General features: G+C 33.7%; 1 protein-coding gene across 1 annotated transcript in view; it reads left to right on the top strand.

The window, feature by feature from the left end:
* LOC140063130 (uncharacterized protein KIAA0825-like) overlaps window positions 1-13,550 on the top strand; it is a 41,481-nt gene extending 27,931 nt beyond the window's left edge. The window contains exons 11-24 of the mRNA XM_072109578.1: window positions 2,749-2,899; window positions 4,032-4,222; window positions 4,743-5,006; window positions 8,836-8,926; window positions 9,210-9,261; window positions 9,575-9,746; window positions 9,930-10,022; window positions 10,122-10,255; window positions 10,364-10,518; window positions 10,861-10,981; window positions 11,585-11,672; window positions 11,776-11,879; window positions 11,989-12,035; window positions 12,200-13,550. Of these exons, the coding sequence (XP_071965679.1) occupies window positions 2,749-2,899; window positions 4,032-4,222; window positions 4,743-5,006; window positions 8,836-8,926; window positions 9,210-9,261; window positions 9,575-9,746; window positions 9,930-10,022; window positions 10,122-10,255; window positions 10,364-10,518; window positions 10,861-10,981; window positions 11,585-11,672; window positions 11,776-11,879; window positions 11,989-12,035; window positions 12,200-12,541 (2,005 nt within the window). The 3' untranslated portion in view covers window positions 12,542-13,550. The remainder of the gene's footprint in view (window positions 1-2,748; window positions 2,900-4,031; window positions 4,223-4,742; window positions 5,007-8,835; window positions 8,927-9,209; window positions 9,262-9,574; window positions 9,747-9,929; window positions 10,023-10,121; window positions 10,256-10,363; window positions 10,519-10,860; window positions 10,982-11,584; window positions 11,673-11,775; window positions 11,880-11,988; window positions 12,036-12,199) is intronic.
* The last annotated feature ends 1,388 nt before the right edge of the window (window positions 13,551-14,938 follow it).

Genomic DNA, 14,938 nt, shown 5'->3' on the forward strand with positions numbered 1-14,938 from the left:
TTTGGGGCAAATTGTTGAACCTAAATTTGTTTTAATCGTCAATAACTAATTATCTAACTTAATTTAATTAGTAAACAGGGTTACATCAGGCGGTTAATAAAATCAGTACCGAAAGTACGAACCAACTTTATATACCATCGAGTAAAAATTCTAAAAGTTACAGTAAGGCGCGATTTACCGAATTTTGCCCTTACGTAAATTTATATATAGATGACAGGCCCGTATGCAGCATTTATAATGGGGGGGTGCGAGCGAAGCGAGCAACAATGGCTGGGGGCCAGGGGGCCGCCAAGAGCCCCCGGTCAGGGTCCAGGGGCCGAAGGCCCTGGCAAAATTTGCGTTATTTGACGTTCTAAAGACTGATGTAAGACTCTCTGTTGTGGCTTGGGCTAGTTGAACGATGGACACCAGAACTTAACGCTTTCATGATGAGGCCAACTCAGCAGGGGTGGCGCCAGGATCTTCCCGACGCGGGGGCTACATTCCCCGACGAGGGGGATATGCGAACGAAGCGAGCATCACTAGGCTGAGGGCAAGGGGCCACCAAGGGCCCCCGGTGGGGGTCCAGGGGGCGAAGCCCCCGGGAGCAACGCGTTCTAGCGTCATTTGAGGTCTTTTTAATCAGATTTAGGGTAGCCATTTTTTCCATTTTTTATAATGCATAAATAAAATACTGCGTGCAAAAAAACGATGCGCGATGACTGTTTCAATCCATATTTTTCAATTTAAAAATAAAAGTTCAAAGAAAATTTAGAAAAATAGAGTTGGAGGTCCCGGAAATTGGACTTATTATACTTCAAAACATGAAAAGAAATATATAAGTCCCTATCATGGGTTGTGACTGAGCTAAGAAATGTTTGAAAAATAGAGATGTTAGGTCCCGGAAAATGTACTTCTTGTTTTTCGAAATATGACCAGCTTTATTGTTGGGGCTGAGCTAAGACAATGTTTAAAACTAGAGCTGCAGGTCTTCAAAAAATTGCATTTTATACTTTGGAAACATCAGGCCTAGAGACTTAAAAAACGCAAGCGTAGACCTTTTTCAGTCGGGGAAAAAAGTTTATTCCTCCCAGGTGTATGCATGCGTACCATCTGGACTTCCGAGTGGTGAGAAATTCATGACATACAGGATATTGAAAATGTAATAACTATAGCTATAATGTTGGCTAAGCGAAAATGGCATGTTTTTTTGTTTAGTAATAATGGATGAAAAATTTATTTTAGGTGCCCCACGGTACAGAAGGTTACTTGTAAATTAAAAAATTGGTGAACAAACGAACAATTAACATAATTCGTTTTTGCTGTAGTGTAGCGTACGTCGACGCAGTACACGACGTAACCGTCGGTAAACTTCGCCTGGAAAATAACACATTACACATTTTGGTCCCTGGATGAAACTTGATATCACGCGTCTCGACCCAACGTTGAACGATTCGTACAAAGGGATACCGCCAGACAAGTGCGTACCTAGCTATTGTTTAGTAGTAAGTTAGATCGCTGGCAATAATGAATGCATATAAAGTGCATAATATCACTCTGACGTACTCTCACGGTCAATGAAACGTCGCGGTTTTCTAGGCGCTGAAGCTAGCTACGAAGTGAACGCGAACGCTTTTTACTGTATATTATATTCCCCGACAAAAAGTACACGTGTTCCCTTCGGTAACCGTCGGTAAACTTCGCCTGGAAAATAACTACATTACACATTTTGGTCCCTGGATGAAACTTGATATCACGCGTCTCGACCCAACGTTGAACGATTCGTACAAAGGGATACCGCCAGACAAGTGCGTACCTAGCTAATGTTTAGTAGTAATAGTGTCTGTATTTCCAGACACGTCTTTACCGCCGGTTAAGTTGTCTGTATTCTCCAGCAAACACTTTACCGCGTACCGCGTACATGAAGCGCTAAGCTATTGCTTGTCGTCACATGATCGACTGCGCATGTTTTACATCGAGTTTGTAGTCAGTTCAGATTCCGTAATTTAATTACCGGTATTTTTTCATTTTATATTAGCATATTTTTGTTTGTATACCATTGATAATGTAAATTTTGTATATATATAATGATATTGTCTTTAGTTAAACAAGACAAGAAAAAATACCAACCGAGGAAATAGTGGACCTTTTGGGACTTGGGGGGGTGCGTCTGCACCCAACGCACCCCCCCCCCCCCTGGATACGGGCCTGGATGATATATAAATAATTTAGACAGTGCTACGCAACACAATTGATTTACATAACACTGAATAGCCCATCAGATACAGTGTTTACATACTTAGAATGTTGGATCAAAACCTGGGCCTAGGAGGTTATATTTTGTCAGAGATATTTGTGTTTGTCCACAGATAGATATGTGTCACAGACAACAGGCCAGGATCCCAATTTTAGGCTGTCAATACTACAAGATGGATCCTTATAACGATTCTTGATCGTGATCGATTGATTGATTTTTTTTATGACAGGGGTTGCAGCTTACATATTACAGTTTCTCTTTTAATTGTCAATAACTAATTATCTAACTTAATTAGTAAACAGGTTACAAGTAGTTAAAATCAGTACCGAAAGTATGTACCAACTTTCTATACAAGTTACGTGCAATTTACTGAACTTAATGAATATAGAATATAGACACTTGTGTTATAAGTGCATAGAGGATTTATGCATTATGTACTGAATAAGTCCAATTTAGTATTATTCTTTATCTTAAATCTTGTTTTAGTATTGGTTTTAGTTATTTTTTTTTAGTTCTTGCTTCATCTCCCTACGTGAGCAGTTTGTTGATGTAATGGATGAACTAACAGAAAAACTCATCAACTACCATGTGATAACTTTAAGCACGATCTTACTTCACGATGCAGAAAGCCACAACTACACTGATCAACGGGCATTCTATGAGGTATCATAATGCACAGTTAACAAACACTTTCATCATACTTCACACACAAAGTTTAATGGCGCTGTAGCTTGTCATCTAATGCCAATGTTCAGGGTCCACCACCCCCTAAGCCTTGAATGACTGTATATTCATCTATCCTGTAATTAATTACTTGCTGTTGGATGTGTATGAAATGATATAAAATTATACAGAACTTTTGCTTATAGATCAACAAAACTATGGAATTCTATACCAAATAACATAAAATCAGAACTCCATAATATGTCTTTGGCAAGTTTTAAATCTTCACTATAGAAAACATATATGTATTTACGTTTTTGCCTTCACAATTGTAAATAGTTTTGTATCTCTTTTCTTTTTGTTATAAAATATGTTTACTGAACCACTGAAATCAGTACATATGTATTGAAAGTGTATTTCAGTTTAAAAGAGAAGCAAATAATAATAATAAATAAATTATACTATTTGGTAATCATTGTAAATGCACCATCATGTTTTTATCCATTGTGTCCACCAACCACTCAGTGGTGGTACGACAATATCACTATATACAGTACTATTAATTGAATATATACAAAACTAAACAAAGTATACAAAAGGATTGTCAAAAGCTAACTTAATCACTCTTAGCAGACTTTCATTTATATACTCATGAGGCAAAACTCTCCCTTAGCAGAAATGGTCCACAGGCCTGTCAAGAGTGACTGCCCATAAAACAATTGTAATTTGATTATATTAACTGCCCATCAAATACAACCCAAGGGTACTATTAGGTCATTTACAACAAGGTCACCTGGACAGCTCATGAAAATTCCTACATGGTTTTCAGCAATTTCTGTAGTGAAGTGTCTGTCACACTCCAGCTGGCCTCTCATGTGTGTCAAGATAAACAATCAGAACTGGTAAATTGTTTAAAACAGACCAAGATTTATTACCCGGATTTTTTCAAAAACCCGGGTGAAATGGACTGATTCTGCTAAGGGAGTGAAATGCCTAATGTACTGGATATACAATTAATGTTATATACTTTCACTACAATGAATTAGATGTTAAACTTTCTATGAATCACTGTTGTATTTGTTTATATTGATTTAAATTCTATATATTCATAACTTTCTATCTAATGTTTTAGGAGGAGCGGTGCTCTTTTTCTGTTCAAATGTACCACTTGCATATAGAGTCGATCAAGCATGACTGGTCCATTTGGTTACCAAGCAACTTGATGCAAAAGATGTTGATGCGTGTTGTAGAATGTTCATTGTCTAAAATAGCATATCGTTATTCACTTTGTAAGCCATCTTATAAGCGAATGCGACAAATGAGGTGAGCAATACATACTCCTAAATCGATAGAGGGCGCTATATTAGAAAATCAAACCCATAATTGGCAGGTATATCCTTATATTTTTAGAAAATAGGTATATCACTTTCCAGTCTTAGAATATGTGCATTTTGTGTTTGTTAAAGCTCTGTCTACACTATCAAACTTTATGTGACAAAAAAATGATCACTACCATATTTGGGAATATCACTACCATATTTGTGCACATCACCCTTTTTTGTCAAACTAATTTGATAGTGTAGACAGAGCTTAATCTAAAGGCAGGTAATGCGAAAATAATAATGGACCTACAAAAAACAATATTTAGGAAACAATTGGAGAAACAATGTATTTTGACAGAACATAAGAACTTGGTGGAGATTCACAGGAGGAGACCTGGGACATTTGCAAAAACATTGTTCTCATGAGATACAATAACAATAAGTTTTTAGCCACTACTCCACTAGATAGGTTGCCAAAAATGTACTTTATATTCAATTATATTGAACTTTTTTTTCTGCAGACATGACATCACAGCTTTACTTTTCATTATCTACAACCACATGTTCTCATTCTGTGACTCAGTTTGTGATCTTCTAGGCCAGGCTGATTTTCACAGCTCTTGTCAGTGTCTTATCAGGGCTCTAGCTGTGGTCACATCGCCACTTGATACCCTCTGTGAGGCATTCCAGGACGGCCTAAAACATGAGGTTTCTCAACAAATGTCTATTATTCCATCTTGGTTGCAGGCATTGGCTCCTGATTTATTCCCATTAGATGTTATAAAGTAAGTTTATGTAAATTCTCAAATTTGTAAAAGTTCAATAGTGTGTAGTCAGATACAGATAATACCAGCAGTCTAAAATGTAGTGACAAGGAAGATGGCATAACAAACAACATTTTTCTGTTTCATTCTGTAAATAGTGTAGGCCAGTATGTAATTTCGTGTCATTTTTTTGTTAAAAGCAAAATTCCAGCTGATTTAGTGTCTTTAGGATGTAAAGTAATGAAAAAAATATGTTGCCATTTTTTTTAAAAAGCTTAAGGGTGTCAAATCCAAGATGGCCGCCAATATGTAAAATATCCAATAAATGTACCATATTGGACAAAGTAACACCCATTATGAATAATATTTTAAGTTCATATGGGTTCTCTGCTATATAAGAATTATTATAAACCTATATTCATTAGTATTCTGACATTTTGAATTTCAAAATGGCCGCCATTTTTAAAAAATGGATTAAATTTCTTATTAAAACATGTGCAAGTTATGACGTTGATTGAAATCACATAAAATGATAGGCCTATGACAACAACATTGGTGATTAACACAAAATGGCGGCCATTTTGAATTTTAAAATGGCCGCAATTTTTTTAAAATGGGTTTAATTTCTTATTAAAACTTGTATAAGTTAAATAAAATTAGATTGAAATATACAAAATGATATGCTTATGACAACAACATGGTGATTAACACAAAATGTTGACCATCAGGAGGTCTACAGTACTGACAGTACACTTCTTCATATTAAAACATCTCATAAACTTCTTCAGTTAAATGACAACTAACTCTGCCAAAGTCCTTCAATGAAATATTTCTAATCTTGGATGCGATACAGTAAGTTGACCTTCCTTCGTTCTCTACTGCTGTATCCATCAAACTTCCACAGACCTTGTTCAGAAACAAATTAGGATCCCATATAGACAGTTTGCCTTCTACAAGACTTTTACCAATGCCTCAAACATTTTCTGTCCAATTTCATCATGCCATGGCCAACAAACACCTTTGTGCGAATTGCAGCATTCTTCATTAATCGGGATATCATCTCTCTTTAAATGTTAACTAGATTTGCCAGCTCTGATGAAATCATTAATTTGTGTTATTCCAATGATACCACGCTCAATGACCCTGATCAATTGATGTAAATCCAGCAAGTCTCACACATACATGTCCTCTCATATACATACCATACTGTATATAGGGATATAGTTTAACCACATCATTTAGATTTCGTCGACTCTCTGTATTCAAGTTAATATCTTTATGATCAGCCTCTTTCAAACAAAATGATACTTAACTTAGAATCTCTTTCTCCGTCTGCATTTGTAGAAGCAAGTTGTAGAGAGAAAGCAGAATTAGTGTTCTTTTGTCCTTTACAGATGTTTTCCATTTAAGATATTTTTGTCCCGATTTGTGTCACTAGTTGTATAGGTAATACAAGTTCAGTTTCAACAAAAGCACTTGCCTCAACACTATTTTCACAATGCTACATGTCCAACCAAAAGCCATATAGTTCACCGGGTTGACATAATAATTGCTTTTTGATGTCATCTCTGTCCACCTCCACTCATCTCGGGTAAGAGTCATCACCAGGCATTCTTGTCTTTCCCTAGTACATGGGTTTTTATACCACAACCATGTGCACTCATCAAACCAGTGTATAATGCTGGTCTGTCTGTAGGGGGTACATATCTAATGAAATTGGTTGAGATTGTAGAAGATGAGAAGTAGGAGTTCATTCATTTACAAGGTTATTTATAGGCAGAGCTTTATCTGTATTTCCTTCAAGCTTCTGCCAAAAGTTGATAGGTTGAAAACTTACCAACCATACTGGTGACTATGGCTCTGAAGGTTCAGACATTGAATTACATAGCAATAACGCATTTATTATTTAACATATTTATACAGGATTTCACAATAAGGTATAAATGCACTTGTTTTGTATTGTGGTCCTGTCTCCTGTCAAGTTTCAGTTTCATGAAAAGAAATGAGATCTGTAATTTAGAATCTATATAAATTATGGTTAATTCTGACATAGGCGAGCACAATGGAAAAACTTTGGAACAAATTTCTGCCTTGGATACCTACCTGAACTATCTCAGGTGTACCGCGAAATGTAAAACAGTTTTCACTATTACGATATTGTTCCATATTTCTATCTTAGGAATATATTATAAAGAGTTTTAAAACAAAATTTCTGATTCATCGGTAGATTTTCAACTCAATTTCAATTGTACGCGGTCAAAGTAATTTCCGGGTTCACGATGAGTTCACAGGTTCACCTTGCAACTACCTGGTTTCAGTAAAGTTGGTCGTTAGTGGCTATTAGCTATTTTAGTTTTTTGTTTATTTTCGGATTGAACCACGCGTGTGAAGGTACAGTAGTTAAAAATTAAAATCCCGATAGCCGAGTTTTATTGAGTAAGCTGGCAGGAATAACTGTAGGCTATCTGTGTCCCATTAGGGCCCATATTGCAAGCCGTCTAAAACATCTTCCTTCTTGGGCCGAAACGGCCTACACTGTCGCGGAAGTTAGTTTCAAAAGATGTTTAAATTAAATAATGTATTATGATGGTATTTATTTGAATAAACGCCTCCCCAATAAAACACTTTGAATAATAATCGCCTACACCCCCTCCCCCCACCTACCCAACTATCTAATAAACGCCCATCCACATTAATTATACACACAATATTGTATATACTATTTATAATAGAATTCATTACACTGTTAACTATAATTTACCAAGCATTTGTTATAATTTTTTACCACTTTTCATATCTATTAGAGGATTTTATTTGATTATAAATGTTACGATATTATTAAGACTAAAAAATCCCTCGAATAAGCAACTCCCTCAAATGAACTCTGCCTCCCCACATCCCTATAAAACAATAAACACTATACTTTAAAATGTTATTAATCATCTAAGACACTGTGAAACAGAGTAGGTTTAGTTTTTCGAATGTCAAGCATTTTCAATAATGGTAACCGACAGAAAACGTACAAGGAGAAGGTCCTTCTAAAACCTTTTTACCCGAGTCATTATCCTTCCGAGAACCTTAGTTTACACTTCCTAGAGGGGAGCGAGCGAACTAGATGTCTAACCCTCTAGTTAGACGTAATTGTTGTTGAATATTTGATATAAATTGTTAATTTGTTCCATACTTTTGCAACTCCAACTTTGAACGATTATTTAATTTTATAGTCATAGTGGGGTATTATATATCTGTTATAGAGGACATTGACAACTTTAGCCTTATATTTACAATTTACAATCCTGTGAGAAGTGACAATTTTAGAACATTGTGTACAAACAACAATTTATGCACACATATTTAAAAAAAATTATTTAAAGAATTTAATTTTTAGTGGCGGCCATTTTGAAATCCAAGATGGCCGACAGATTATCGCTTTACATAGTTAGGATTGTATAATGGGTACAGTAATACCATCAAAACGGACTTGTTCCACATTAATAATTTGTATTATTGATGATATTCTGATTTTTAATAGGGTTATTTGAATGTTGGCGGCCATCTTGAATTTGGTCCTTTAAATGTCTTTTGAAAAAATGGCAACATATTTTTTTTCATTCCTTATATTATCAAGATATGAAATAAAGTCAAAGTTTGCTTTTAACAAAAAATATACACGACATTCATATAAACGACATACCAGCCTATACTAAAAGTGGGAATTCTCATTGGTTTTTGACAACAAGTGAAAATCATAGTTTAATTGGAATTTGAAATTTTTTAAAATAGCATATTCAGAGTGTATAGTACAAACAAAACTGATGCCATTTTATTCAATGTCAATTTTGTTTTTCAGTTTCTCTAGTTTACCTGATAAAACTGCTGTTCATTTAATTGTTTCTATTCTTAGTAACCAACCAGGCGTCAGCTTATCACTGACCTTACAAGTAAGTACTACATTTTGTGTAATGTCACAATATTTATAATATATGTCATCCTACTGTATATATCACAAGTAGCTCATGCATAAATTCATTTTTATACAATAAAACTCCTCATTTGGTACACCCATTTTCAAGAGACATCCACATTAAGGGAACACCTTGTTTAGTCCCGCCCAAAGGTGTCCTCTTAATAGGCTCTCTACTGTACTTTATAATTTTTATAAACGTCCATAACAATAAGCTACATTAATTTAATTTTAATTATTAATTACTATTTCATTGATAGGCATTGACAATGAGAAAATCTCTTCTTGCAAAAATCCTGTGCCAGAATCTTGGTATAGTATATGTTTGTTTATATAGAAAATTGTTTGTTGTTTTGGATATAAGATTATATTTCTTAATGCCATTTTAATAATATGTAATGACATCATAGTTATTAACTTTTACTACAAATCAACCAGAGGCCAATTTTCCGTTTTTGGGTCATTTATTTTTGTCTTTGTATAAGTGAAATTATGTTTTTCTAGTTTTTTTTCTGTATAAGTGAATATCTGTAACTTGATCAAAATTAGACTAAGCATTTCATTTCTTAATCATTAATAAATGGTACTGCATACTACAAATCATGTTTTGTTTTGCTTCTTCTAGATGATCTCAATGAACAGTCTTCATGTGTAGGCCTCGGATGTTCAGGTTTGAAGTGTTTATGCTCCATGATGCAGCCACAGAAATCAATATTGATGCCTATAGCAAGACTCTTTGCCTCCTGTACTGAACAGCCTCAATGCCTTGCCAGCGTATTGGTTCCTATCATTAAACAGTATGTTCTTCATTATTACTAACACCAATACATTCTCACTTTCTAGATTTTAAAACACCCATGATGATGATTCTGAAAATAATTGGTCATGTAAAAGTTAAACTTTGACTTCCACAGCTCTGACATCTCAAAAACTCTTTAACTTTGTGTAGCTTTGATATTCTTAATGATTATGCATTTCAGAGGAGGTGGTTGTGGCAACTTACCTGGCAAGAGAGAAGATGTCCCACCTTGGCTCTCCTGTATTAAAGAACTGTTTGCACAACAGATTCAAAGGTAAATGAAAATAAAATCATGTTCTGGTCTGCAGAACTGGACAGCTTTTATTTTTTACATTGCCTTTAGTTAAAAAATGTTTTATCTCCTGTACTACAGATTGATAATGAACTGTGTAAAGGATATAGTTAAATTAGATGGAGAATGTAAAACAAAGATAAACACCATGTCCAACCTTACTCACCTACCTTGTGGTTGCCCACTTGCTAAGGAACGAAGAGAAAAATACAAAGGTAATTAACACACACAATTTCAATGGAAAATAGAAACCAGGTGAATACTGTACTAATACAAGTTTTTAAACAAATTCACTAACTTAAAGTATACATTTTTTTTCTTAGATGAAGAACAAATACTTAATTCAGCAGCAGAAAATCTGTTGTCCAGACTCTCGCAAGTGATCCTATGTTTTTCTGCTCCATTGTGTCTGGTTTTCCAGAGCCTACAAGAACAAGTTGATCAAGAGAACAGCTCTAAAAATGCTGTGGCACTTGAGGTTAGACCGTCTTTTTATTGCATCCTAACCAGATGATTAATTAAATAGCTATACCAACTTATATATAATAATTTATTAAATGAGCCTCAGATCGATTGGAGAACTGTAATGTTATATATTGACGCTCCCTCATTAAAAAAAGTTCTGGATCAGCAGGTTTTATCTAAATTTGGTCATTACTGCTGTTAACTCTGCAGGTTTGCTGAGCATACTGTACTACATACTTTTTCTGTAGCACAAATTATTCCTAATGTGAAATCACTGAAATATTATACTAATTGCTTTTACACATAAAGTATATTATTAATAATAATAGTATTACTGACATTCACATTTTTTCAGGTGCTTTGTTGGTGTGTTTGGAATACATTGAGAACAGAGTCTTTTGATAGCAGCAATAAATCAGCCTTGATTACCTTAAAGCGTGCTTCAGAAATGACGATGGAAGCACTTTCTATGGAAGGTGAGTAAACTATTGGCAGCAGTGAAACAGAATGCTCTAAAATAAAAAAATACTTTTGATGTCTGATGTTTTCATAGTTACCAACCTCAGAGATTTGTAATGTGTGACAGACTACACCTTTTTTGTGATATTCTTAGTGTTGATTCTTTTTTTGGAGGGTAAAAATTAATCGCAGCCCGGGATTTCCCCTTTTATAAACGTACACAACATCATGTCACTGAGTCGTGTTAGTCCATCATCACACGGTGACCAGGAAAAGATGTTCCCTTATATTATATATTTTTGTTGATATGTGTGGTGTTTATTAATGAATACTTGCATAACTGTTTTATACTTTTTAATAATAGTGATAAAAAATTATCATTCATAAACTTCTGCTAAATGCGAGACAAATATGTGGTCATGCATGTGTTTGTTCAAAATGCGTGTTTCATTAAAAATCACTTTGAAATGTGGGACTTTCCCGTATGATGCAGTTGGTAACTATGCGTTTTGGAGAAATGTAGAAATGCACATACATATATTGTAAGAGAGTTCACTGCACATTATTCCACCAAACTGCCACAAAAGCAAATACATACAAAAGTTATTTTATTTTTCCAGCTGATGAAACTGATTACCCATCCCATCCTTTGAGTTCTGATTGGTTAAAGGACCTAATAGCCATGACAACAAAACACTGTACACAAGAGTAAGTTTTTAATTTGTTGTGAAAGTACACCCTTCACAATTTTATTCACCACTTTTCCCCCAACTCCTCCTAATTTACTAATGTTTTTATTGTACAATACTAGCCAGCTAGCAAACTCCAATCCTCATCAAGTAGAGGATGCACCATTGGTTTTCCAGGAGAAGTATTACATGGGAATGGCAGTTGATATGGCAACCAATGAACAAGGTAAAAGTAATATTTTCTTTCAAGTATTAACAATTTCACAAAGGGAGCTAACCTAAACAACATCTTTAAAGATAATGTTTTAATTACAAAAAGATACATTTTTTTTCAGGTGCAAGAGATTTGATTTTTATCAACAAGTTAATAACAAGAAATTGTGTAAGTAAGATTTGTATAGAAAGCTTTTAAAATAACCTCAAATTGCAATTTTTGGGGATTAATCCAAAAAATGTACTGATGTACCAATTCAATTCAATTTATACTGGGTGACCTCTTCGCAGTTGTTCTCCAAAAGTTGTTAATAGATATATATTTTTTTATAGGAATGGATTGAAGATCAATTGGAAATACCACCTCTTATTCCTCATCAAAGAAAGGGCTTTCAAGGTTTCATTATCTCTGAGCCTATGACCCCTCCGACCTTTAACCCTATAGAGCAAGTCAATAAGCTTGGTAGCTCGCCGTTTAATCAGGAGTTATTGGGAGAATACCCATGGGATTGGTCAGAGATATTGAAGTGTAACCTCGGCCTGACCTCTGTTACTTTTCAACATCTATTCTGTAACCGCTTTGAAATGTTGTCCGGTGAACCACTTAATGATCATGAAAAGAAATATATTGCCATTCTCAAAGAGCAGTATGAACTAGATGTGGAGTTAGTTTGAAGTACGTTGAAGGGTTTTCATCAGGTTACTGATATGTATGCAACATAATGTTTATTAGAATATCAACTGTAATACGTTTGGCTTGGTTGCTATAATTCAATTTGTAATGTTATATTTACGGTAATCTAAAGCGAATGTTTCAAAGAGAGGTTAAGACAACTTAACTCTCCAGTATAGTGAGATACATGTTTTTTCAATTCATTTTCATCATTGTGATAATGTGAAATAATATAAGTGGGCTTTAAGGCTAGTTCCACCAGAAAAAAATAATTCAAAAAGTATTTTTTTTTTTTAACACTACTACTATATGCTATAAAAAATTTGTAACTATTTTGGGCACTATTTTATCAGTTTATAGTAAACATTGTGTATGTGTATGTATGAATTTTAGTGAATGAATCATTTAGTAAATGTGTTACGCATTTAATGTGCTTTTATTAGAAACCTTTGACGCTCTGTGCAATATAATTATGTATGTGCAATCAATTAATGTTATTTTTCTCATATGATGAACTGAAGTACTAATCAATATACTTTAGTTTCATATATTTTGTATTGTACAGTGAAATTGTATTTTTAGAATAAATTACACGTAATATATTATATTTTATTTATTTAGTACACATATTACAAGTTAAATTAATGGGTTTTTTCCATAGAAATAAACTGTTTCAGCATACTGTTCATTTACCCAGGTAACATTGTATAATAGGATAGTCTAAAGTACAATGTACGAAAATAGTAACAAAATATATTGTAGTCAAATAGCAGTTAAAGTATAATAATTAAAAAAGTAAAGTATAATCATTTGTTAAAGTCTCTTTGAGTGTGCTGGCTGTAAATGGTACAAAAATCATTACCATAATAACAAAAAACACACATACATTGAAAAAGTACTGTAGATCATTGCTTTTATTGACATTATACAACTTGAACAGAAATGCCTGAAAGAAGAATTTTAAATTTTAAACTGTTACATACAACATAGAGGTATGCTGCAAGTACAAGAAAAATGCTTTTACACATTACAACTTTGAAACAAGTTGTATATTAACCATTGATCACAATAGGAAGCCAGATTTTCCACAACTGATTACCTAGGAACAAGCTAGGCCATATTTTTTTCATTTTAACACTATTTCTTTTAGGTCAAAAGACACATCAAAAATGCGTCTCAAATCGAAAGCTCACAAATGATTTTAACATGATTGTGTGTTCAATTTCAGTGTTAAAGCAACAAATAGTGGTATTAACTGGCCTTCACAGTGTCACTAAATTGGTAAACCAGACTATGTATTTATACATTAAACTACTTATGTTTTCTACAGTAAACCTGAATAATTTTAATACTGTCCATTTCTTGTGCCCAAGCTTTGTTTCCACATAGGCGCAATACAAATCAGTTGACCTATCACAAGCGAAATTTCAGATGACCTATCATGTCATGATTGGTCAAATTGCTTACATACTTGTGTTGCATCCTAGCTTAGAATTAAGCTAGGCTTAAATAGGCGTGTTGTTTAATACCTCCATAATTACATTGCTAATCATTCATATACACAAAAACAATGCAAAAATAATTCATGCACCGATTAAACTCAAAATAAAGAGAGGGAAGTTCTGTATTCAGCACTTCACTATAGTATGAAATACTAATACAGAGATCCTGAATTTTGAAAACTACAGCAGCAGTTTCCATAACCCAAATGAATCCCTCATAATTACTATACCTACATTGTAAACATAAATCTTAAAAGTAAAGTATTGTAACACAATCATTGAAATGCAGTATCAAAAGTCTTATTAATCATTAAAACACCAAATTACAAATGAATAACTAATTAGAATACATCTTATTCTTATGTTTTGTAATGCACTGTACTCTGGCTAATATTTGGGTATGGAATTAATCTAGAGTTAATGGTCGGTATAGTACAGTATAAATAAAATATATAACCAAATCGTGTTTATAGACAATTCACACTCAAGAACATGCTTGCTTGACCACATGACCATAAATCACACTTACAAAGTATGGACAATATATTTTAAAAGTACAAACTTCTTGTACTCTGAATAATATAACGAAATTAATTTTTTATAAATGTTTTCACAGGGTGATATTACTATGTGCTTTGTATGGCAGAATTCAATACAGTTGTTTTACATAACAAAATAATTCCCATAAATTAATGCCCTGAATCTCAAGAAATGTTCATCAATTATATAAACATACACTAAATTAGAAATAAATCATTGTACAATATAAACATATATTAACCATGAAAATCTAAAACAAAACAATTTAATATAAAATACTGTATTGTTTAATAGTTATAACAAAGAGTTCAGTTGAGAAATGTCTATCTTTTCAATACATTCACAATTATAAATTGC

The sequence above is a fragment of the Antedon mediterranea genome, chromosome 11 (genome assembly GCF_964355755.1).
Source record: "Antedon mediterranea chromosome 11, ecAntMedi1.1, whole genome shotgun sequence".
NCBI classification, from domain to species: domain Eukaryota; kingdom Metazoa; phylum Echinodermata; class Crinoidea; order Comatulida; family Antedonidae; genus Antedon; species Antedon mediterranea.